This window comes from Lepidothrix coronata, unplaced genomic scaffold (genome assembly GCF_001604755.1).
Source record: "Lepidothrix coronata isolate B3197 unplaced genomic scaffold, Lepidothrix_coronata-1.0 Scaffold13, whole genome shotgun sequence".
Lineage (NCBI taxonomy): Eukaryota > Metazoa > Chordata > Aves > Passeriformes > Pipridae > Lepidothrix > Lepidothrix coronata.
This window is the reverse complement of record NW_016690193.1, coordinates 5,076,880-5,102,928: the sequence shown is the minus strand read 5'-3', so window position 1 is coordinate 5,102,928 and position 26,049 is coordinate 5,076,880. Positions and strand designations below refer to the sequence as shown.

General features: G+C 38.3%; 1 protein-coding gene and 1 long non-coding RNA gene across 2 annotated transcripts in view; one reads left to right on the top strand and one right to left on the bottom strand.

Annotated features, from left to right (window-relative positions):
* The window catches only part of GUCY1B3 (guanylate cyclase 1 soluble subunit beta), a 43,443-nt gene extending 22,283 nt beyond the window's left edge, over window positions 1-21,160 (bottom strand). Inside the window, exons 1-4 of the mRNA XM_017805951.1 lie at window positions 21,069-21,160; window positions 20,705-20,778; window positions 4,832-4,932; window positions 3,705-3,823 (exon numbers count right to left, since the gene is read on the bottom strand). Of these exons, the coding sequence (XP_017661440.1) occupies window positions 3,705-3,823; window positions 4,832-4,932; window positions 20,705-20,778; window positions 21,069-21,071 (297 nt within the window). The 5' untranslated portion in view covers window positions 21,072-21,160. The remainder of the gene's footprint in view (window positions 1-3,704; window positions 3,824-4,831; window positions 4,933-20,704; window positions 20,779-21,068) is intronic.
* A 130-nt stretch (window positions 21,161-21,290) lies between these two features.
* LOC108493023 lies at window positions 21,291-25,070 on the top strand. Its single transcript, XR_001873304.1, has 3 exons — window positions 21,291-21,378; window positions 23,327-23,435; window positions 24,786-25,070. It is a non-coding gene; the product is annotated as an uncharacterized LOC108493023 (long non-coding RNA).
* Window positions 25,071-26,049: the final 979 nt, after the last annotated feature.

The following is a 26,049-nucleotide window of genomic DNA, read 5'->3' as shown; positions in this document are numbered from 1 at the left end:
ATTGTGATCTGGAGAGGAAAGCTAAATTATAAATTGATAGGCATACCTAATAAGAACATTAAAGACAACAATGAGATCAAAATCACACTTAAAACATAACAATGCTCCAACTTTGATTGTGAAGCAATTGTCAAGACTCCGGTTTGCTATTTATTGTATATTTAACAGAAAGAACAAGCTAGTTTGTGGGATAGTGTTGCAACCCACATAATGCTTTACTTTTGTTGTAAAATTTATGCAACTTCTTTACAGCTTAAGTCCTGAACATTACTGCACATTTTAAATGTTGTTCTCTCACCACCCTGCAAGTAACTGCTACCACAAGGCTTTGCATATTGTTTTCTGCCAGCACAGGAAGTGAGGTGAAAATATTTTGCACTGTGGTGTCTGGGCCATTCTCCACCTTTCACAAGCATCTGTCAATCATCAAATTTGTGGAAGAATACTGAACTTAATTTCACGTGAGCTGTGAAATGCTTGAACAGTTGCCTCTTCTGGAGGCCTCCAGAGGAAATAAGACTCCTAGAAATGAATTCCGTGGGATGCACTCAGCCTGAAACTTCCTCCTTCAGTTTTTTAGCATGTTTCAAATCCATGGTTTTGTTGCTATATCAACATCTCCAAATTAAAACTTTGAGAGGCAACAATCCAGGAGTCAATTCATTTCAGCTGTTAGTGGGCATTCAACAGCAAAAAACATAATGCTTGAAGGCAAATTCTGTAAGACCTTTGCAGGGTTCAAAACAATGAAATTGGAAGAGATTGCTTTGAAAGAGTGTGAATGAGAAAAGAGAAAAAGAGATGACTGGCTCTGAGAGATTGCCCCATGATCTCCTTAACAGTGCAGAATTTCGGTTTCAATATATGTGCCTCAGAAACAGCCAGGATACACTGACCTTTTGGAAAAAACCTCTTAAGGAGACACATGGGAAAAGACAATAATCTTCCAGTTACACAGTCATCAACACCAAAAGAAATTCAAAAGGAGTTTGTTATGGGAAATGGTCAATGACAAGGATAGAATTTTTATCAGATGGTTTTCTTAATTATTAACACAAATTTGGCACAAGTGTGGCTAACAACTGGCAACAGTCCCATTCTGCAAAACTACTTTTCTACTCTTCTACCCCGTTACTGATGACTTTGTCCAAGCAGTGTCACAGGTGAGTCCATGTGATATGCCTTTCAGTTTTTGCTCTCTAATCATCCCGAATGGGAGGCTTGTAGCTTATTTTATTCAAAACCTCACTCCAACACATAGTCAAGAAGCAGTAGACATCTTCCAAATCAAGGAGCTGAAATCACTCACAGTTAGATATTGCCATTGCTACTCCTATATTTTGTTGTGTTTGATCCATTCTAAATTGATATTGCAGCTTCTGGAAAAACAAATGTGTATTTTTTCCTAGTATGTTCAGCTGCTGTGAGCCAGAGGTGCGGTCGCATACAGATAACAATAGGTTAAGTTCTCTCACTGAATTCTTGTCTCCTAGACTGCCCAGATGTATGCTAGAGCTTGTGCTGGGACAGAGACACTAATTCTAGAGCTTTGTGGAACAGTGATTAGCTCCATGGTGAAACACTAAGGGATTTCCAAGCAAGAACAACCAGTGATACTAAACCAGGCACGATCCTGGCCCATGTAAAAATGCGAGTTGTGATTGGCATCTGAATTACAAAGATATGCTGTTCAGTGCTGTGTGGTACAGAGCATCTGGAAACTTATCCAAAAGAGGAATTAGTCCCCTGAATTTTGTTACACTGCAATAATGAACAACTAAGTAGCTCTGTAAACGATTCACTACATGAGAGAACTAACAACTACTCCAGTGTTTGATTTTCATTCAGTAGAAAGCTATTGAACTTAACATAAAAGCCCACTCTGGGTTCCTCAGGAGGTACCTCTTTTCACCACTGCTTCTCTTTGATGCAGTGTCTTTCAATATGATTTGCAAAATTTTCACACCCATGTTATTCTTAGGAAGTAAAAATATTCTATTTAATTGCCCTTTTTATTTTCCACTTTCACGAAGCTTGAAGTACTTGTGTTTCAACTATGAATAAACTAAATCTTCTTGAGATGTCAAAGGAAACAAATATAAATACAAGATTTATTTTCACATACTTAAAAAACCTGCAATCCTCAATTATTTCATATATCCTGGACTCAGTACAGATTTCAAGAAGAGCCTTTTGGAACTCTATTATGTATTTTAAGAATCTGACAAAAGTTCAGGACATTAAACTAAATCTGCACTTATTTTTATAACAGGTACATAAAGTAGTTTCCTGACCTAATCTGACTGCTGGAATATGCAAAAGCAATAAATCACAGATGACACTAATTTTCTATCATAATAAAAAGCTAAAAAATACACTTTTGGCACAGCTACTAGTACATTAGTCCTCTTAACATTTACAGAAGTATATAACAGCCAATATCCTGTGTTAATACTGATATTCAAACAAAGCAGCTTAAAATACTGTCATTACAAGAATATAAATGTAAGTCGTTCCTACTTTTATAGATGTTTGGTATGCTTATCAAATGTGTCCAATCTTTCTATCATCACACAGTAAGGAATGAAAAGAGAAGTATACTATATGGAAAAGAGCATAAGTGAAAGGAATAGGGAAGGACTGGCCCATATATAAGAAACCAAAGTGATGAAGCAATGGGCCAACTACACTTTCTTTTTCCTCCTCCCCTATTTTTGCTCAACCCTAACTGCAACTTCATTACATTAGTTACCTTTAAAAATTACATTTATCTGAAGGCTGGCTTTAAGGGCAGCATGTGAATGAAGCTATGAAATATACAGGACGTCACATCCCACAGACAGACAGTGGTTTACAGATCACATATGATATGGACACATTGGAACATACACATATCCTGTCTGTCCAGCAACTACAGTTCATGGGATTTTTACAAGAAGTCTAGGTTGACTCCACCCAGGATGCTCTGGAATGATGCAGGTTTTGGGGCAGGCAGTTAGACACAGAATATTCTAGTAACCCAGCAAACCATGCATTCTGCTTATTCACATATTGCTGGGGAGATTTTAAAGGTACAGATGACAACAGGCTGTTAAATTTTCAGTGAAAATCAGTAGAGATTTGACACTCAGCTTTTGGGCAATCTCCAGTTCAGTGCTCTTAAACTCATTACAGTACACAGTTCTCTCCAAGAGTGATATAGATGACAAATCTTAAATCCAAAGTGCTTTTAGAAGTGAACAATTTTCAGGTGACAAAAAAGAGAAGGCCATTTTTTTTCTACACTTAAAAATAACACTTTAGAGAAGTCCCTACATTTCTACATTTCTTCCATGCTATTGAAAAATCATTTTTGTTTTGTTTTGGTTTATAGTGCAGTATCACACTGTTCTGCAATTAGGAAAGCACAAAAATTTACTTAAACACTGCTGCTTTATCTCACTCTCAGTTCATGTATGAAAGATAATGTCTTAGAGATAAGCTGTGTATGAGCCTTAGCTTTCTACATAAGATACAATTAGAAATAACCATTATCTATAATTAGTCAGAGATAACTTAGAAGAAATACCATACAAATCTGAAGACCACATTTGCTGTTAGTATAAACAAGGTAAGTCCTTTCACTTAACACCCCTCCCCAATTTGCTGCATATGAAAACTCCTGTTCTTCTGTTAACTGAAATAATTTGGCACCAAATTCTTACCTGCAAAAACTCTCTGACATTTGAGCCCAAGACACGTAGAATTGTATCATAACCAGATTCTTGACAAAACACAAAAAACATCTTCCCAAACATTTGAAGAATTTCCCCAGCATTTAGATCTAGTTAAGACAGGAAAATATGATTCAGTTCGAACACTGTATTTCACACACTTCGCTTATTACTTTACCCTTGTATTCATAAACAAGAAAGACAGTACCTAAACTCTACCCAGATCCAGAGGTCTCCAGTAAAAGAATAGCAAGATTCAGGATTCATATGGCAAATAATGAGTATTCAATACAGGAATTTTGTTAGGATTTATCAATTACCATTATTACTTCACCACATTGTGCATTTCATGCATGTATAGTATTTTAGATTTTGATACAGACAATAAATCAATACTTGAAATTAAAGGAACTCGGTTGAGCACTGAGGAGTGCTCACCTCAGCAGTTAATTCTGATTTACAATAGCATGAAACCACATCAGCTGCTCCAGTTCAACATTACTACAGCCATCACAGTCTTAGAGGTTCTTGGCTAACTAGTGATGCAGAATGATTTCATACCACACTTGGGTCTGCAGACAGAATAATGCTGATGGGCAAAATTCTACCATTCAAATTCTAGACCAGAGCTCCAATGACTGAAAATGAATGCAACCCAAATCAGTGGCTGATATGAAATGTGCCCATGTCACAAATGTTTCTGTATCTCAGCACGCTTGCTCAGCAGAGATCAAGGATTAATTCAGTCATTCATTCACTCACTGCTCTTGCAGTAGTGATTGAAACCTGGGTGTATTGGCAAAGTACATGCAGCAGTACTTTGTTACTTCATGGCTGCTTGTAACACTGCCCATCCTCTGTGGATGAGGTATATTACTTCACTTTAAGATGGAATACTTTGGAAGTAATAAAAATAATTTCAAGGAATAAAAGGAATAAAAATATCTTAAGAGAAACAAAAACCCCACAATCCTTTCTTCTTAGATGTAAAAAAAAATCTCTCCTTTACTAATACTCTGCTTTCACTTCCTCTTTAGCTACAGAACACAGATTTGGCAGGCAGGAGAGGTATTACCTTTTTTGTGATGAGGGGGCAAGAAGATATCTGTATTACTTACTAAGGACCTTGCTTGCAGCTGCAACCAGGTCATAGGTTTTGGAATCATCATAAATTATTCTGACCAGAAACTGTCCTTCTTCATCCAGCTGTGCCTCCTTCCTGAAGAAAACAGAATAAAATCTTTTCACTGGGGGAGAAGCGCCATGTTGAAAAAGGTCTTTTAAATAAAATAAGTTTTTAGGGTTACTAAAGATAGAAAATTAGAAATAAATTTGTTCCATATCTCAGTCATTAGTGTACAATACAAATATCTCAGACCACAACTGTTCTGAAAATAATAATTAGCTATAATAAAATAAAAACAATTTTTCAGTACAGAGCCTCAGAAAGAAGTTGATGAACTGATAAAGACACAATTTGCATTTTAAGAGAGGGGAATATCCAATAATGCAGCCCAAGACAGGCTCTTCAAACACTTCTTAAGCTTTTTCATTCCATCCAATTTTAATTACACTTTATTTACAATAGGCATGGGATGGTTTTATCAACCATTTGCACATAGTTTCAGAGAGGAATTTAAAACACAGATATAGGTACCAAATCAATTATCTTTTTTCAGAATTCTGTACATGCCCACTGAACAGGAAAAAAAAGATGGCAAGATTTTGCAAGGCCTTGTTCTCACAATGCGCATCAATTCTCATGAGTAAAGTATCACCACTTAGGTATATCACAATAAAAATACACATTTCTTCACTAAAGGAAACAAGCCCCAATGCCAGGTTCAATACAAGACTCATGCATATGTCCTGTGCACAGTTACTACTGATACTAAGTCAAAAAAAGCAAAACAAAATGACTTAGTTCTTCAGGATCATTTAGTATTCTTTTCAACTTGAACATGGAGTCAGCAGCTTGTCCAAAAGGCAGCACAACTCTGTAGGCGAACTTTTTTCATGAGAAAAACAAGTTGATCCCCCTAGGCAACAAACTGTTGTGCCTTCCAAGCCTTGTTGTGCCTTCCTTCCTTGTGTCCTTTGACACAAGGGAGTTTCTAGGGAGGGTCCACAAGTGCCTTTCCCCCTGTTTTACCTCACCTGCTTAGCACAGGAGCCAGGCCACTGGTGCTGCAGCAGTGGCTGAGTCCCAGCTTTTGGGAGGAGGACAGGGAGCACCTTCCTGGGCAGGCAGATCCCAGGATCCTGAAGAGCCAGGTGCCCCCTGTGGTTGGTCCCACCATGCATAAGGCATGCCCACGGATACGGCCCTGACTCTGCCCAGCTTCAAGTCAAGTCGTATTCTGTATTTGCTCTTTTTTCCCTTGCATGTTCTCCTTCAGCAAAGAGAGGCAGATGTGCAGGAGGACACAGTGTGGTCTCTGATGAAGTCATGCCCTGTTTGTTGAAGTCCTCTGGCAAATGAGCACAGCCTCCTTTTTCAGTACATGTTTTAAAATAAGTGTTCATCTTCTGTGGTTTTGCCACAGAATGGGTCTCGATAGAGACATTGTGCTTTGCAGAAATAGTAACAAAAGAGAAGCCATCTGTAGGTACTCACACTGTAATTTATGTACCAGAATGAATTAGCAAAACTAATATGATCATGGATGACATCACTAGTATATTTGCAGGTGGAGGGTCACGGCTACCTCATTAAAAAGAAATTATACCCTTAATCTAAATGCATCTCTATGCTGCAGAACACTTCTGAAATCAAAAATGTCAAAGAGACAGGAAAGTCTACAAGTGATTTACTGAATCACACCTTCTTATATCAAACACAAAAAAAATTAGTACCGGAAGTTGTTCTTCAGAATTAGAAAAAGTATAACAAAGGTAGATTATGAGGTAGGTTTTATAAAAAACTAAGCACATGGGATGCAAACTGAGACATTCATCAACTTGGTACTAGAATAATTATTTTTCTAATGTACAAATGAAAGAGAACCATGAGTAAACAATTATTTACTGTACCACGGTGATGAAGGGCTTTTACCAAAGTAGGACAAAAATGCTTCCTTAGCTAATGTTCAAACCTCCAGCTTAAGAGCCAATATTTCTAATTGCTCTGAATTTTTCTTGGTCATCAGAGGAATTATAAGCATACAAAACAGATTCTAACCTAGTTTGTAAAATTCTGCATCCCATTTTACATCAAACTCTCTCCATCATCATAACATGATCAACCATTAATTAAAATCAAAGACTTTGACAGAAACTCAGATTTTATTTTTCTAAAGTGGGCATAATTTATTTTAAAAATTAAATAATACAAACTAATAATGCCTGAAAACAATTAGTTTACAGATGTAATGGAATTATTCATCCATACAAACAGAAATACCTTCTGTGATACTCAAGGAGAGGTCTGAAAATTAAGTACTCTTGTTCTTCTTAAAACTGCTAGATGGCAAACTGTACTGCTGAGAAGGCCTGATTCCAATCTCATATGGCAGTATTCTACTGACCTAAATAAAGTGACTCATCATTGAACCCTCCAATTAGTAATCATCAGTCTTTGATAATCTGTTCATTTATCGATGGATGTCTGGATTTCTTTTTCCTCTTCATCTTCCTTTAATCTTGCTCATCACATTCTTCCCACTGACCAAAAATTATACATTGTTTTTATATTTTAAAAATATACTTAATTTTGTTATTAATTAATGAAGTACTGTAACTGTTACTTGAAATAAACATTTTATACTCACTCTAAGAATGATGACCTAAAAATAAGCCAAGCAGTTTTCCTAAAGGACTATGACAGGGCTAGAGGGGAGGTGACAATAAATATCCTACACAATTCTACATAAAAGGAACATCGTTCTCTATCCAATGACACAAAAAATATTATAATAAACTCAATGGGGGGTCTTTATTTTCATGCTCCAAAATATTTTCATATTCCAAAATAGTACTTCTGGTCCTCTTTCCCCACCATTCTCTGAAAACTTCAGAACAGCCTCCAGGATATCAAGTCCCACAGATTCCTGAAAACAAATCCCATGCCACATATTTCTTCTTTTACTAAGCAGAAAAAGAGCTGGAGCTGTTAGTGGGAAATGATGTCTTGAAACATATGAGGTAGTCAGGGACAAGAAGGTAGAGTTTACATTTCCTAAGAATGGAACTGAAATTAATATAAGAAAACCATCTTGATTCTTTGATTCTCTTAACATGGTATGTAACTGCAAGTCAGCTACAATTTGGAGGAAAGTTTGCAAAGGGTGAACAAACTTTCCCACATCCCTGATACATGCTGTGCTTTCGTTTAGTCTCTCTGATCTCAGCCAAACCACAAAGGGTAACATGCACATCTGGAAAAGCAATGAACATCCTCAAAAATACTGCATACTTGAACAATTCAGTAGACAGAGATTCTGTGTGTGAGAATTCTCTCTACAAAAAATTGACCCAGATTGATGATGCTGGTATCTCTTGTTTCAAAACTACTTACATTTCCTTCCAATTATATTGACTGGAACTTTTCCTGTTTGCTTCTCTGTTCCAAGTCATGTTTTTTTTTCTTATTTTCTTTGTCCAAGTTTTTCTTCAGTGTCTGCAATTTCCCTGAGCCACCACTCTTTAAAATTACCACTTGTAACTTCAATGTCTATTCCATTTAATTATTTTAACTATTTTGTTTTTCTCCGGTTTACTCAAGATCCTTTGGATCACTCAGCAGCCATCTTCTCTGTAACCTTAATGATGTATTTCCCTTTTTTGATAAAGGTAAACAAAATTTTCTACAAAATTTGTCAATGGAAATATTTATTCCTGCAGGAGATTACACTCCTCAGTGACCCAGGTAAGTATCTTTGCTTGTCCTACAAATATGACAAATACCATGACACTGTCTAATCTAAACCTGTGTCAAAAGATAAACTGCCTTTTTAAAGCCCCTGTTTGAAAATTATTAAATTCCAGAACTTTTCTCTACCTTTTCAGGTCCATTCCTTCTCCATACCTCTAAGATCTCCTGTGCAGGTACATCCCAACAATTTAGCTAGATGCTGAGCTGAAATATAATTCAGTTAGATATTTATTTTTCTGTATTATTTTTCTGCTAGATGAATTTCCCGGCCTGCTTCATCACTATTGCTGCGCACACAGAACATGTGGCCAGACAGCGTGACTGAGGACAGGAGGTTCAGTGAAGTCAGCTGAAGGGAAATTAGTGAATTCCCCTGCCTCTGGTGAGCTGGGTCTGCAGCTTCTGAAGCCCTTCTTCCTCCCTCAGTAATCTGACAGCAGTGAGAACTTCCAAAAGTCTTTCTATCTGAAATATTAGTTTTAAGACTAAATGTGAAGGGGACATGCTGCCGAAAGCTTATCCAAAATGGCCACTGCAATGTGAAAACACTCCTATTTTTACAGAGGCACTTGTCTTTCAGCAAGTCTACAAAATAGCAGGTCCTCTAATAAACTTGTTTCAGAGACCACCACAGCTATCAGCACCAGAGAGGCTGACCATGACATGGCCACCAGCAGCCTAGGAAACAGGAATGGGCAATACCTAAACAGTTTCCTCATGGCTGCACTTTTCTCTCCTAAGTACCTGACCCCTACCTGATTTATCAAAGTTTCCTGCATTTATACTAAGAGACTGGTTCTACAACAAGGGTGATATGAAGAAATATATGACAGTGTTGTGAAAACTCTTATAAGTAATACTGAAAGTGTGGTTGCTTTGTCATCTTTGCAGAGCTGATGTGGTTGGTTGTCCATTAACAGTAATTCCTACAATGTTACACAGCTGTATTTAACTCCATAACCTGAGTACCACATATGAAAACAATATTGCCTATGTGGAACAAGGGATGGCTACAAACCCAAATATGAGAACTTTAAAAGACCAGAAGGCTGCAACTGTTCCCATCTGAACAGCTTCCCTCTCCTGGCTGACAGATGGATCATGAGCCAGGATTAGAACTGCAATATAAAAAGGCATCCTTAGACGCAAAAAATTTACATTTGGCTGACCACATTTCACAGAAAACTTCATAATCCATAGCTTTACAAAAAAACTGTGGCACTTCTCTGGAAATGTTTTGCTGCAGTCTTTAATCACAGTTTTTGATGAGATAAAGTTATGGGAGGAATTAACATATTTCTGCTGTTTTCTGCAGACTGCAGTGTTTGATCACAAAGACATTAACAGCAATAACAAGTTGTTGGTTTCTTAAGGACTTGACTGGAAACAAGCCAAAAGCAACAAGCTCTGGCAAATTCCCAAGCCCTGGTTAATTCTTTAGTGAAGTAGCCGCATTACAGTAGCAAACTTTTAACTTTTGTGCGGCCTTTCTTTAAAAATAACTTCCAAGTCAAATAGAATAGAATGTACAACTAATTTCTCATTTACATTTCTAGAGACAAAAGAAGCATGGGGTTTGCTCCCCTGTAAGTTTCTGTTCAAAATCTTCAAAAATCCCAGGATTCTAATGCTCTTGCCCAAGTTGACTCCTGTCACATGAGATGTGATATTTCATGGTTCAAAACTTACATCCTATGACATTCCTGTCCTAACTGCTATGGTCTGGCAGCCCGTTTTATTTACTCTGGACTAATTTTGAATGATTACACAGAGCTACTTGAATTGTGGGAAACAAAGATTCCAGCCCAGACTTTTCTAAAATGCTTTTGTTTTCCTCCAGAATGTTTGTATTATCCAGGTTAATGTGAGGCATTTTACTTGGGAAAGAAAAGAACCTTAATCATTGCACCATGGAAAATAACACAGCTATACAGAGGCCATTTTTCACATACAGATTTGACCTTGACATCACTGGAGAAATTCCTATTGAGTAGATCAAAGAAGGATCAAGGCTTAAAGCAGTCTTTCCTCCATCAGTCAGGCTAACACCCCCCCAAACTGCTGTTGATCTACCAGCACAGGACAGTGTAACAAGTGATACAGTGTGTGTACAATGGTCCCTTTGAAAATCTTTCCCATTGTGCAACTAGTTTAGTATTTGCAAACACACCACTAAAGTTTAAGGTAATGTTAATAATTCACAGAAATGGATGAAATGTTACGTGTGGACAAGCATTCCAACAAAAACTATTCTTAAAATCAGAACAGATCCTGCACTTCAGATTTTTAAACCATAGATTGCACACATTTTTATTTCTCGCAGAGGAAATATCTTCTCTATTTTGATGTAGTTAGGATTTCCTTTGCCATCTTTTGAGGTTTTATAGGCAACACAGTTAGACAAGATGTTATGTCAGATTGGTCTTACTTTTATAGCCCATTCTGCACAAGGTGAATTTTAATGTAGTTTTTCAGTCAGACTGTAGCATGTAAAGGGAATTTGAATAAATCATAATAAATAAGATTGCTGCTGTCGAATCTTTTTTATTCCTGTGAAGTAGGACTTGCTACTCCTACCCCTGTAGTCAGTCAAAAAGATCTAATTTTAAAAAATTCTTACAGAAAAAGAACCCTTCCCATCTGCATGCAGTAGATATAGAGGGAAAAAAAACCAGTACAAGACTGCACTGCTTTGCATCCTGAAGATGCACAAGTGTCTCTGTGATACAACATTTACTGTTTAGAAGCTGTTGCTGTCACTTTAACAGATCATCCAGTGTCCCAAAGGCACAACTGTATCTCCTCCTATCAAAACTCCAGTCCAAAGTGCATGCACTGGGTGTGTCACCTGGAACACACCACAACAGAACCTAGTTCCAAGACCACCTCTAGGACTTCTTCCATGATAGGTATTGTTTCTGTTGGGACTTTTGCCACCATTGTGCTTCATTATTCCTGGTGTACCAAGGATGGAAAAAGTGCTCGTTAAATTGAAGAGATCAGTCAAAACAATGACAAAATAATACTACTGCACTTAGAAACACAGCATGGTTCTGATCTCACTGATAGGCCAAGTCAAGTTTAATTCCGTTCCAAGAGCAGCACTATTAAATGGGATTACATGTGTCAGAACTAAAGATGGTATCTGTGAAACCAGAATCATAGTTTTTGCATCTCATTTACATTAAAATGGCAAACTCGCTGCTTACGATATTACTTCACAGATGGCTGGTGTTTCCAAAATGCTTCTCATCTTTTTTTCATGTATTTCACAAAGATTATTTACTAAAAACTATTAAAAATATTGAACCACTCTTCCCAAAAGGAAAAAAAGAAAATAGACTTGTACATGTTTTGGATGGTCCAGATATATTTTAAAACACCCAGCTGGGGAAAACATAAATTATATTAAGTTACAAGATTAAATAAAAATGGGAATCTGTCCAGGAAAATGACATTCTGGGTAAAGTAAATAGGTGTATTTATAGAATTCAGAGTTCTGAGCTATTTCCCAGCTTTACAGGCTGGATATGAGAGTGTTTAATGTAGGATTTCAAAACAAGATAATCCTAGAAGATACAGTTAAGAAAAGTACAAGTTCTTTGCTACTACTACAAATATTAAAAATATTATTAAAAATATAGAGCTAGTATTATTTTCCTTCCTTTTACGTAAGTGGACTAAAAGGAATGGTATTTACAAAATACTCTTTCAAGTATTTAATTTGTAAGAGCAAGCAATATGTTTATAACACCTGTTATCCTGACAGGTCTAAAAGTACTTAATTCTAGGAAAACAGCAAAGTATCTGAAAGATACCGCAAGAACACTCACACAGTGTTTCAGAACATGCCGCTATTTCCTCTTAGCCAGCTTTTTCCCAGACAAATTAAAGAATTTGGCATCCACTCAGTTTAAACTCCTGACCTCCAAGCAGGTCCTTCCGGTGTGAGGAACTGAAGGAGCAGGCAGTATAGTGTCCTGACCCTAAAAATCCTGTAAATAATAACCTCCAGACCCATGAAGAATCATTTCTTCAGCATCAGTTTAAAAAAAAAATCAACTTATAAAATACTGCTTAGAGCTTTGGAAAAGTATGAAATAAGGACTTAGAAACATGAACAATAAATGTTCCTACTTAACACCACTTTCTGGACAAAAACTCATTAATGTTAAAAGCGTATGAATTTAAAAAAAAATCTATTGCCCCTTCACCACTGATGGTTTTCCAAAGTCTCTTTCCAACATCTATTTAAGTAATCTGTATTTTTTTCAAAATTGTCACAAGACTGATTGAACAGAACACTCTGTCTTCAGCACTGGGTAAACTCTCATGGTGCTAAGGAGGCAGCAAAAACTCAATTTTCATGTTTTTTCGCAGATCACTGCAATTAATTACAACTGAGTCATACATGACCCAAAATAAGAATGGACATACAATCTAAAACTCTAGTGAATAGTCTATTTTTTTCATCAGTGTTTTTTGTGAGAGGACAATTAAAATAATTAACATGGTATGTCTGCAACATTACCAAGCATGAAAGAATCAGTAACTTAGGTAAACTGTAAAGTAAGCATTCTTTATAATAAATTAGTTGTGGACTGGGAAAGGGAAATACCGATCAAGCTCAGAGCAGTTCAACCAAGTAGGAGAGGAATCACACAGAACTGACTGACACCACTGCAATATACAGGTATATATGTCTATGTGGCAAAATCCATAACCAACTTGTTTACCACCTGGACTTCTTCTACAGCTCCTTGGAGGAGAAGTACATAGGAAAGGAATAGCAAAGCCAGAATTTTGATGGTAGAAATCCTAAAGGCACTAATAGGATAAAATAAAATTGAAGTCCTAGACACATATGAACCTACACTTAGATATTTAAAAGGAGTTTGGCATCAAGATTCTCTTGCAAATCAGCCCTTGATGAGAAATACCAAAAATCACTGGAAGGCTTTTCACTCGCTTCAGCTTCACATGATTATTAACTGAAGTGACACACCTCACATTTTTTACACTTATTTGATTCTTATGTCCTGTTTAGTTTGCATGTTTATTGCCAGGCCACACTGTGGTTAAATAGACATAATATGCATGCACACATACATATGCACAGCAGTGTTTATATGCTTATGCAGCTACATATACAAATACAGTTTCTCCAAAAACGTAACATTTCTAAGCTGATGATTATCCATCTTCTCTGCTAGAAGAAGTGATGCTGTTAAGACTGCAGACAGATTGGTTTAGACTATGGTACTGTTTTATAAGCTTTTTAAACGGTTGCCCTATATACAGAACTACAGTCAGCTGCAAACTTAAGAAACACTTTCCAGAACTATTATGAAGAAATAAAAGGCCTCATAAAGAGCCATAAGCATCTGATGAGCTTTCTTTGGTTTAGTGAAAGCAGGAAAGATGGACTCAGGTCCACTCAGAGCAACATTAGTCTAGTTTGCTCCAAGCCACATTTCCCTGCCTCTCTCTAAGCCTGTATGACACAACCCACCAGTCACACCAATGAGCCCACAGAACCTGGAGGCTACCAGTTCTTTCAGTACTGAGGCTAGATCCCACTTCATTAATGCACAACTATTCTGTATTTTACTTTATCTCATTCACCAATAAATAACCACAGGCTTGATTTACAGCAGTGTTCCAATCCAGCTCTGAAGACAGAATTATTCCTTTCTAACAAGTCTTCACGTGGAATTGATCCCTATACCATTTGTATGCACAAGCATTAACTGCCTTTCAAACAATCTCGTGAGGCCAATTATACCATTTCCACTTTAAATAGGCAAGAACAACATGGACAAAAAGGTTTCATTACTTTTGGGTGCCCAGTATGGGACAGGTGGTCCTGTTTTTTTCAAGGTACTGAGCACTTTTTATGCTCAAAACACCGTTTTCATGGACTTTACAGGCCACCAGCATCAGACCTACAAGTCACCTAAATTCCAACACTTCTTAAGAGCTTACTGCTGCAACTTATAACAACACTTTCATTAGAGTTTTTGTACATATTTTCCTATGTTTCTAAAAAGGCAAACTATACTATCTTATGAACTGTTACTACATCTAAACATTGTGCTAAATAATAGTAGTAGGCCAAAATCTTGATTTTTTAAACATATCAACAAACGTAAATTGTTTTGATATATTAGTAAAAAGAAAAAAATCATCATTGACAAGGTTACATTCTGAACACAGTATACAAACACAACAAATCAAGCTAGTGCTTTTATTCTGCAGCTAAAAAATTTTTTTTATTTGCTTTAAAGAGCATAAAAATGGATAGTTTTTGCAATGTCAGAAATTCCAAGGAATGTGTTTAAAAAAATCCAAGTCTGTCCCCTATAAAAAAATATCAAATATATTCTTAAAGGTGTTTCATATTTATTTAATATTGTTCCTTTATATTATTTACTGTTTTGGAATATAACTAAAAATATAATTAATCAGAATATCACATCCTGTTAATGAAAGTCAGTGGAGGACATTTTTCACATGCATAAATTCATAAAAGCATTTCCCTCTCCTGACTTAAGCAGCCAACCTGCACAACACTGATATACCTAACTGCTAGGAATGCATTTGAAAATGTACCCAATATACATGTATTCTTAAAACACCTACATTTTACTGCAAAAGCCACACTGAGTCACTAAAGTCTATGCTAACCTTTGCCAATAGGATGCAGAAGTTTCTGTGTCTGTTTAGTTTTCTAAAGGCAAATGACAGCCCTGCAGTTTATCTCACTCCCCCAGATTGTAGAGTTTTCTACCACTTCAGTTGAACCCAATTTTAAACTGAGCAGAGAAGCTTTTCACTTTCTTTTTCCACATTTCACCAGGATAATTTCTCAATCCTCAGTGTTTCACCATTTTAACCTTAACAGAAGACTTACAGGAAAAAAAAAAAACTTCGAAGAGACAACTTAGCCTGGAGCCTTGGTAGGTTGTAATCTGTGAAACTTGGGGGAGAACAAAAATTTCCTTCCTCATAGGACAATCAATTGACTTTTTTCTCTTCCTTCATGTGTGCTTCAAGGTCATTGGGTCCATGTAAAGTTTGTGTCACTCAGCAGCTTCTCCAGATCTGGAGTCTTGGCAAGTGTAGACACCATATGCCAGCCTAACCTTCAAAAGGAGTATAAAACAAGGCAAAGGCAAGATGATGCCTTAACTCTACCTTAAGCATTGAGCACCAGGAAAATGAGACTGTTTTGTGGGGACTTGTACCATAAAGACAGAAGGAAGATGAAGACTGCAGCTGACAAGTTGTGCCATTTCATTTCCTAAATCCAGACATTTCATGTACCTGTGTGGGAATACTAATTTACTCTACAGGATCGTGATGAAGCATTTTAATGCATTTCTTAATAAGATATTTGAGTTCCCATTCATTTTCTTGGCAATATGTTTGAACGTGTCACAGTTTGAGCATCTAACCTGGCCTCAATTCAGATTTAGGGGTCCATGGGAAAATTCTGTATTCATTTAATCAGACACAGAAGGATAGTGTTGGGAAACACAGGATAGATGATTGTGTACATATTCCCTACTGACAACAACGCTCTAGCTCCCACATATTGACCTGGAGCTGTTTCAAGAAGCCATCCCTGTTAATGCTTGTTACACAATTAAATCTTTAGACCCGCTGAATGGAGTGTTCAGAATTTCACATATACAGCTGTTCAGCTCAGCCATATGTGATACCTGTTGCAGAAGAGCTCAGATTTTATCATGATAGAGACCCCTTTTAAAAATGTATTACCATATACCATAAAAACATGCCCAACGCCAAAACATACTAGTGAAGACAACTTCTTAAGCCTTGGAAACTTTTATTTATTTTTAAAATGTGAGTAATCTCTCTGTGTTGTCTGGGACAGGTACATAGACAGTAATTCCACAAACACTAATTAGGATCAAGTTCACATGCTACCCTTATCACCCAGCAGTACAAATTTGACCTTAAACAGACACAAGTACAGAACTGCACGTATGCGGGAATGGTCAAGCCTGACAACTTCCAGTTTATGTCAGCTAGCGTTTATGCTGGCTGCAGAGGACTTGAAGATATCTAATGCCAAAGGAATCTTGAGAACCACCCTTTCAAGCCATTGCAACCACGGCCACACAATCTGAAATAGTCCTCTGGATGTAACAGTGACAAAATAAGGGATTTGACAGAGGTTTTCTCTTAAGCAGGGAAGGAACAAATGCAAAGTGTCTTCTCAGCAAAAATGTGGCTAACAGCTCTAAGGAACAGTTTATTTGCTAATAACTCTTTGCAGAGCTAGTGAGTGCTGATCAAAGAAGTCTGTTTCCATGTATTCTGGGTCCTAAGTCTCCCCTTCCAAGGACTGAAGAAGTGAATAACAACGAGCAATGTACAGGCAGCTTACAAGTGCCAGTAAGCACAAAAAATTACTATGCTGAATCACCTTCACTTTCCACTAAGAAAAATCTGCTACTGCAGAATTCAGCAACTACAGGACTTTCCTCTTGCTCCCTCTTGATCATCCAGCTTTGCTAAATCCCTCTAATGCTTCCAGGGCTTCATCACAAAAAAACTGTCTGCAAGTTCAAATTCTCAATTCTGTGAGTGGTAGCCAGAGAAAAAGCAAGGAGAAAAAAATTTTTGAGACTTTCCTGTTGAGAAATTGAGTAAAGGCTCCACAAATCAAAATTAACTTCACTGCTTATATGCCAGGTTTCTTCATGTTATTTTGAATTCAGCCTATTTGGGATCCAGAAAGTTGGTTCAAAAATAAAGGGCTTTGAATCGTTCTGTTTCAGGCATTTTAATCCTAGTTCTTTAGCAAAACCAAGCCATAAATCAAAGTGAATACTGCAATATTTCCCCCGAGCTTCATTGTAAAGGCTGCATGGTGTGTAAAAAAAGTCCGTTATCTAGTTATGATTTGTTTTTAAAGTGGATGAAAAAAAACATGGAGCCTAACTTTCCCAAGAATTCCACTCTGGGGAATTTAAAAAAAAAATCAGTATGTATCTTTTTTTGACAGATCGTAGTTTCCTAAGAACATGGAAAAATTAATGAAAAAGCAGAAACAGAGACTTGAAGTCATCATTCTGACTCAGATAAGACCACTAAGTGATGGCAATGAAAACACCACTCTTAAGAGCATCAAATTCAACTGTTTGGACTTCCAAATTCTATATGTAAGAATTTCATCCAATGTCACTTTTGACCAAAGAAGTTACAGAAGTGTTTTCATGCTTCAGATGGAGTATACCCTTTCAATTCAGTATTTAACTTTTTTGAATGTATTTTTGTTGAAGAATGACCTGTTTTCATTACTCCAGTTTATTCAGTTCTATGTTTTCTTTTACCTTCTATCAATATTAAGTACAAATTCACCCACTGGCATTTGAGAATCACTCAGCAATCACAACCCACCACTCTGCTGATTCACATCTCTGGAGTGACTTCAGAGAGAACAAAATAGCAGTATGTGATCAGACCAAAAAAAAGCTTAGATAAATTTTGTGCTGAACTACCCAGAGGCCTTTCTGCTTCACAAAAATGCTGAAGTTGTATTGCAAATTCAACTACACTAATAGTGCAAAGTTCCTCTCAATTTTTTTAAAACAGCCAAAGACTGTTGACTTCAACAATTACTTCTGCAGTCATGAGTGATTCAACTGATTCCACTCAGCATGCCACAACACTGGTCTGTATCTTCCCGTTGTTTTCTAAATGATTGACAATTCTAACAAAGCATTTGCAAGAAGTTTGTATTTACCTATAAAAGATTAAACACCCAAACTCTTCCATAACATCTCTGTAAGTGCACTACAGGAACCAAAAGTACCTAAAAATTTAATGGCTATCAGTTGACCCTGTACCATTCCCTAAATGAGCACCAACTATAATCTGTTACAGTGAAATATACAGGGGTTAGTTTATTGGTTTCTAAACTCAAGGATACATTACTTTTTAAACTAAATCCTGCTGAATAAATACCCTGTTGTGAATGCCCTTTCCATAAGGAACTATGGCAGCTGTTGCCTATACGTCAGCTCCTTCTTGCAGCTCACCTTCCATTTGTCTGTTTGGGTGGTGTCATGCTATAGTGTCCTTTCAGAAAGCCATCTTCTCTGTGAGCTAATGGCAGAGCCTACCTGCTGGGCTGCTACAGGACACAAATGTTTCTCACATGAAGAACAGAAACAGGACATACCAGCTTCCCGAATTTTCATAGCTGACCTTAGAAAAGTATTTTGTATCTTTCTAGTAAATTTGTCCAAAACATTAAATGAGTAACACTCCTCATAGGCTTTAGTTATCCTCAGTATTCTTTTAGTTGTTTGTAAAATCCTAAGAGATAGGATGCATCAGGAATAGTAGCTGGGTTTTGACAGTCTGACAGTCTTCTTGCATTAGAAGATGAAACTTTGTACCCTCTCTGATGGATTGATCTTAAATACAAATTCTTAGCAGTGGGTAATCTGGAAAAAAAGTAACTTAAAGGCATCTTGGTATGGGATGACATGCCAAGAAACAGCGAATATTTATTATTATATTTTATACATGTTATAATTTTCATGGAAAATTATGCATGTGTCACTATTTTATTTTATTGTCCCATAACTTACATGTCATTTAAAAAAATCAAATTATAAGAATTCAAAATAGATCAGTGTGTTTAGATAAGGTATGTAAGAAAAATAAATACCTTACTTGCAGCACAAAACTGTGTGGCATTCACTTAACACTCACCTATGTTATCCACAGAACTGCATTTGCAAACAGCAATTTATAGACTGTCAGGGATCACTAGAACAATGAACACCTGCTGAACCACAACTGGGGACTCACCTTTGGTGATTTTAAAGACTCAGCTAGACAAAAGTCATAGCTGAGCCCCAATCTAGTCCCAGTAACCATGCAGGCCAGAACAGAAACTGGACTAGATGACCTCCAGAGATGCCTTCCAAAGAGCATGTCTATAATTCTCTGATTTCATGGTAGTGTGTAAGATTACCACATTCCTAAGGAACAGTTTTATGAAAAGAATGTGTCACGGTAATAAAAATCTCACAGTTAAAAGCTGTCCTTTAACGCTGAAAATTGTATTAGGACAACAGCAATATATTATAACATCGACATCAACACTGACATATTAAAATTGGTCCAAAATAAATGGAAAAGACGGATACAGAAGGCGGCATCCAGTTGAAAGAAGACCACTTTCTCCAAGTTGGATAATCGACTTTTCCCTTAAACATACAATATCAAGAGATCACATTAAACACTTTCTTCTGACTACATAGTTACCTAAAGCCTTATGAAGTAAGCTTACAACTTTGTAAGCTTTTAGGTCTTTTTAAAAATATTTCTTGTGGTTTTGCCCAATTATCAATATTACCATATTTATAATAAATAGAATTTTGTTTACATTACTTATTTCAAACTTTTTGTGCAATCTCACAATTCATCAAAGGTTTAAAGTCAAGGCAGTCAGCTCCCTAGAAAAACATTATACTGCCAGAAAAGCAAGGGTTGAGCATAACAAATCAGGTTCAAGAGATGAAAGCCAAAAATCATACTTACATTCTTATACATATTTCTCTGTATAATCAGTGACTTTTTTTAATTTCAAGCGAGGACATTACCAAAATCTCACACTGGTTTTAGACCGCGTTTATTAGCTAAACGCTGTATTTCAGCTCCTTCAGGGATGCGAAGGGATGCAACTGTTGCGTGGTTCACCTGGTGGCCGGATGCAAGGACGGGCATATCCGTGGCTTCAGGGCGTTTTGCCCGCACATTATTTCTGCCACTTAGTCCGCAAAACCCAGGGAACCGCGGGGATCAACGCCATCCCCGCTGCGGCTCCTGGAAACCGGGAAGGTGGAACCAGACGGGTCTTGGCGGCGTTAGGAGAGGCCGCGAGGGGACGAGGCGCGGCAGGAGCCGCTCTGGTCCTGTCACGGCTGCGGGACAAGCCGCGTCCTGGGCACCGCTGCCGGCCCGCTGCCCCGCCCGGACTCGCGGACAACAGACAGGCAGGCAGACACACACGAACAGACACACACACACGCACAGACACAGACAGACAGACACACACACATATACTTACTTGATGTCCTCCCAGACGGCGGGGCCGTAGTTGCGGATGACGAGCAGCTCCAGGGCGTGATTGACGAAGCCGTACTGCGGGCAGGGCGAGGCGGCGGCACGGTCAGGCACCGGGCGGCAGAAGAGCCCCTTCTCGCGCCCCGCAGCATCCCATCCCACCCTTCCCACCACCCCGGTGGGAAGCGATCCCACCACGGGAAACATCACCCCCATCTCCCCCCGAAACAAAGGGCTGGGGCCCGGCTTCCCGCTTCCCAAGTGGATTCAGCCTCTTCCCTCCCACCATGGGCCCAGGCCTGGGTAGGGCGGACGCCCCCCAGCAGCCCCAGTGTCCCGGGCCGGGAGTGCGGCCGGGCGGAGCTCACCATGGTGCCGGTGCCGGTGCCGCTGCCGGTGCCAGTGGCGCTGCCGCCGCCGCGAAGCAAAGCCTTGGCCCCGCCGCCTCACCGCCACCCCCGGCCCCGCCGCCCCGAGCGGCACCGCCGGCAGCCAATGGAGAGCGTGGCCGCTGTTCTAGGAGCCAATGACGAGCGCGGCCTCTGCGCTCTCTCCCAATCAAGAGAAGGGGCGGGACTGCGGGAGGCGGTGGGGGCGGGCGCGGGCCGCGGGTCGACACCGCCCGGAGCGGAGCGGGCAGTGCTGCCCGCGCCTGTCGGGGGCTGGGGCGTCATCCAGGTAATCCAGGTGCCTGGCACCTTCCTGGTGGTTGGGTAGGTACCCAAGGTGTGCTCGCTCTGGTGTCACTGCTCTTTGCAGCGGATGCCTTCGCAGGAACAGAAACGCTTCCTCAGTTGTTTCATATACCAATGCAACCACTCCACTTTTAGGAAGATAAATGCCTCCTAAAAAGTGAAGAATCCGAGGGACAAAATGACCGCAGATATTTCTGCCCTGCACGTTCATTTTTCAAAAGATGGTGAAGTTGAAAGCATAATAATGAGTGGTCTCAGTAATGGGGGTTTTCTTGTGTATTATTGAGTCCCTGTCAGTAGCCACTGTGAATAAACACTGCATTGTATCAGTAACCTGCTGCAGATGGATTCCAAAAGGGTTCTCTAAGTAAGGTATGATCCTTACAACAGGATTTTTTGAGTAGAGGATTACTGACAATATGCCAAGGACAGTTCAGAAATAACATAATGTCATCATATGTTATCCTATACATGGAACAAAAAAAGATAGTGCAGCACTTGAAAAGCCCATATAGTTTAAAGCCCTTTGTACCATCAAAAGACCTGGCCTCAGTGTATGAAATAAAAATTCTAAAGAGACTACTGATTTTTATTTTCTTGGCTTGCTTAAAAAGAATAAAAATATATTAAAGAGATAATTAGTTTATCTAGGACGATTATAGGATGAGTACCTGGTGGCCTACTACTGTAGCAGCTCTTGGGCAGAGACCTTGCTACATGAAGGCACTAAGCCACAGACACCAACCAATCCAAATGGATTCTAGATGTAAGTAAAATTACAAAAGTTCAGACCTTAGTAAGATAAAGTAAGTTTAAATTTTGAACTGTTCACATACTTCTTGGGAAAAAAATGATGTATGTATGTTGGAAATTCCATGTAAGTAAGTTAAAAAATGACACCATATAAAATCTTTTGAAAATTCATCTATTGCCTGGTAAACTTTTGAATCTGTGTTAATATCTGTTAAAAATTCTTCTAAGTGAGATAGACATTAGAAATTTGGCAAAGTGATCTCAGTAGACATTGCAAGAACAGCAGAGGGAAACCCTGCTGTTAGGTCATGTAGGCACAAAAATGAATTCTACTTAGTTTAATACATTCCAAATCTACTGGGAAAACCAATTTTAAATTTTTTAAAAGAATGACCAAGCACAAAAGCTTCTGTATAATCTGTTAAAAATCACAGAAGTAATATGCTTATTTTGTAGGGAGGAAAGGAAATATTTAGATAAATTAACCAAACTACTGGTTAAATATATCTGTGTAGAAAACCAAACAAAAATTGAATAGATGCAAATCTCTAAAAATCTCTTCAATTTCCAAGAAACTGGCAACAGAGATAATGTTATAAATCATGGTGCTGAAACCAAACCAAAGGCTATATTTTCCTATAGCTGAGGAGTGGTCAGCTTTCACCAATTAACTAAGATTTGAGTACATCAGGTCATTATCTACTTTTTCTATTTGGTAGAAAGTAAATTTTGGGAAAATAGGAAAACATGCCCTACAATACAAAGTTGTAGTTCTCTACTGAGAATCAGTGTAAAAACCATCCTCATTCTTTACAGGTTTCAAGGGAATCCACTTGCTCGGTCTGTTTATGGGGTGAGCCCTTGTGCTCATTAAATATTAGAGAGATTACATGAAATTCTTTTTGGATATGGTTTCAGAAAGTAGATTATCCTGTCAATTTTGTGTACCTGAGTGACATTTTTTCAAAAGTGCTATAAAGGTCAAAATTGCCTTAGACAAGTATGAAATTGCCTTTCTTCTTCGGAGTTTGGTAGCTTGCATTTGCAAGCTGTTCTTGTGATTAACTGATTGTAATACAAATGGAAGTTCTAGTCAAGGTGAGATTTGTAAAATGTGAAGTGACAACAGCATGGGAGGAGTTAAAGTAGATAGTGATTGATGTAGTTTTCTAAAACAGGGATGCCCTTTCAAAAGTTTTGAAGATGCTGAATTAAAGAATTCAACGAAGTGATTTGCTGAGAGGGACAAGCTTCCATTCCCGATGCCTACTGAATCAAGACTATCTGGTAGGTCTTAGGCAAGATTTGGTTTCAACTAAAGGAAAGGCTCCAAGTCAATAAGATAAAATACATGTCAGATTAAGCTGTTAGTACTGAGCTGTGTTTTCAAGGCCGAACCCTGTCAGTACCAGGACTGTTAGGTCACATGCATTATGCACATCACACAACCATTTGGACTGTATCTGATGCACTTCCATAAAGCCTGAAGCTTATTCCACTGTAGCACACAATCATATTCCCATTTGGGGACCCTCATGCACTAGGTACTGCTCAAGACCTACTGCCTAGCTGCTTTTTGGTATTCAGGAGTGAGAGAGTAGCTGTGGCACTAGATACAACTGGGACGTGCATGGGATGGAATGCTGATGAGAAAGGAGCCTTTTAGGCAGTGTTTTTTGTAACAGAATTCCTACCAGACAAATTTGCCTCTTTGTGTTCCCCTGAACATATTTCTCAGGAAGAGCCTCCTGCACTGGCCATCAAAAAGGCAAGAGTTGCAGTCAGTGATTACAGCTGAAAAACAACTGCTATACATTTTAAGTGGTGTTTTATTTTAACATGTTTCTTCCTGATTTGAGATGCTGACTTGATCTGGCAATTCCTGGTGAGATCCATGAAAGCAAAAAGTAACATAGGATCCTTTATGCTGTGTGAAAGGGCAGTTGCTGAGACAATAACTTTGGGAAACCACTAGCTGGCCAAGAACATCTGCATTCAGCTTAATATGGTTTGTGTTAATACACAAGCACTATAAAACAAAGGAAGCATTTTAATAAGTTGCATTTCTTACTTTGGACTTTGCTTTTACAGTTCATTTTGTTACTGTAATCCTGAATAAAAACGCTACCTTATATGGTATTGCTGGATTCCACTTACTGAAGAGGGAGTTACTTTGTTGACATTGGATTGAATTATGGGTATTTTCTAATTAAATTTCAAATCATAATGGTCTGAGACTTGACATCTGGAATTGTCATAATACTACTTACCAGATGCAAAAATACACTCTTAAGATCACTTCAGCAAGATTCATTATTTTTAATGTAGCACTATACACTGATTTACTATACCATTACATTCATTTTTCAATAGTGGTATTGTCAAGCTAGGAATGAAACAGCCCTCAATATGTCCATGCTGTTCTGTAATGCAGTAACATGTATATTTGAGAAACTGAGCACTCTGTTGCATCCTCCTGTAAGAGGAATGTAATCTTAGCCATGTGGAGCAAACTAATAATATATCCAAATCTTCCCTAACATCATCTGCAATCAGTGGAAAGACTCCTATTCATTTTTATGTGCTTGTATTCCAAAGCCCCTGGTAACGTGTTTGCCCTTGATATTTCTTTGGCAGGTTTTGTTCAGGCTGAAAAATCAGGAGAGAGGAAATGTATCTATGACTTAATCTACCTCTTTTCATATCCTTGGGATGTTACTGCATGCATTCTCTCAGTTACTTCCCATTATGTGCTGTGTGGGCAGGATGTGCATGTAAACATGGTGTTTGTTTGCTGTAGTGGCACAAAAATTTGTAACTTTGTACTGCTCAAAAGATGAGAAACAATTTTAGCACAGATCTTCAAAGGATGCCTTATAATGGGACTGCAAAGCAATGTGCTCATTTACATTTATATTAGGAAACCGCTGGTTCAACTTTGCTTTCAGCATCAAAAGTCTGCTGAAGCAGATGAAACACACAACTTTATAAGGTTGTTTACTTTGTTTCAGATTCTTTCACAGTTTATTATTTCTTTGACTGGCTCTCCAGCTTCATGTTCCAGCCTAACTGCATATTTAACATTCAGATCCTTCTGTTTGTGCTCAGGAGAGTATGTATCTTTAAATGGTTGCATCTGGAACCATCTGGTTGCATCGAAGGTTTCAGAACCATCGATTATTTCCCATCTTTTATTTGTGCCTCAGTATCAGAGCAATGCTGAGTAATATAAGACAGTGACTTTTACTCTCCCTTTGTGCTCTGCAGAAAAGGTCTGCCAGTGAACTCATGCAAATGGATTGGGAAGTTAAAAAAAATAAGCTTATATCTGATTATTTCCTTCCTATGCAGTTGTGAGCAGCCATACCATCAGAGTGGTTCTAGAGGTCTCTAAAGACTGTTGTGGCGCACATCTTGCAGATTTTAGAGGTAGAAAAGAAAGTCCAAGCTCTCATTTCAGAAATAGCCTCAGTTAAATTTGGTCCCTGCCAAACTGGCTTATGATAAACTGGAGCAGGACTTTGAAAGCAACTCAGTACGTTGTACACCATATGGCAAATAGCCACAAAAGTTATTGCTTTTGCAGGAAACGAATCTCCCACTGCTTTTGCAGAACAATGAGCAGGCATTAAAAAAAACGGTAACAGCTAGAGTAGGCTGGTAGGTTGTAGGATGGGTGGGGTTTGAAAAAGGGTCTCCTAGCCAAGATTCAAGAGCAATTCCCCTTAATTCTGATGGCTTTCGGTTGGAAATACTGATTTTGCCTCCTGTATTGTTTGTTGCAGCTGTTTCTGAAAAGATTGTGAAATAAAATTATGGGAGAAATAAACTGGGTTTGGGGGAGGTCTGAATTCTTCCTTCATAAGATTTCCTAGGAAAAAGTAGATCTGTCCCAGGGGCT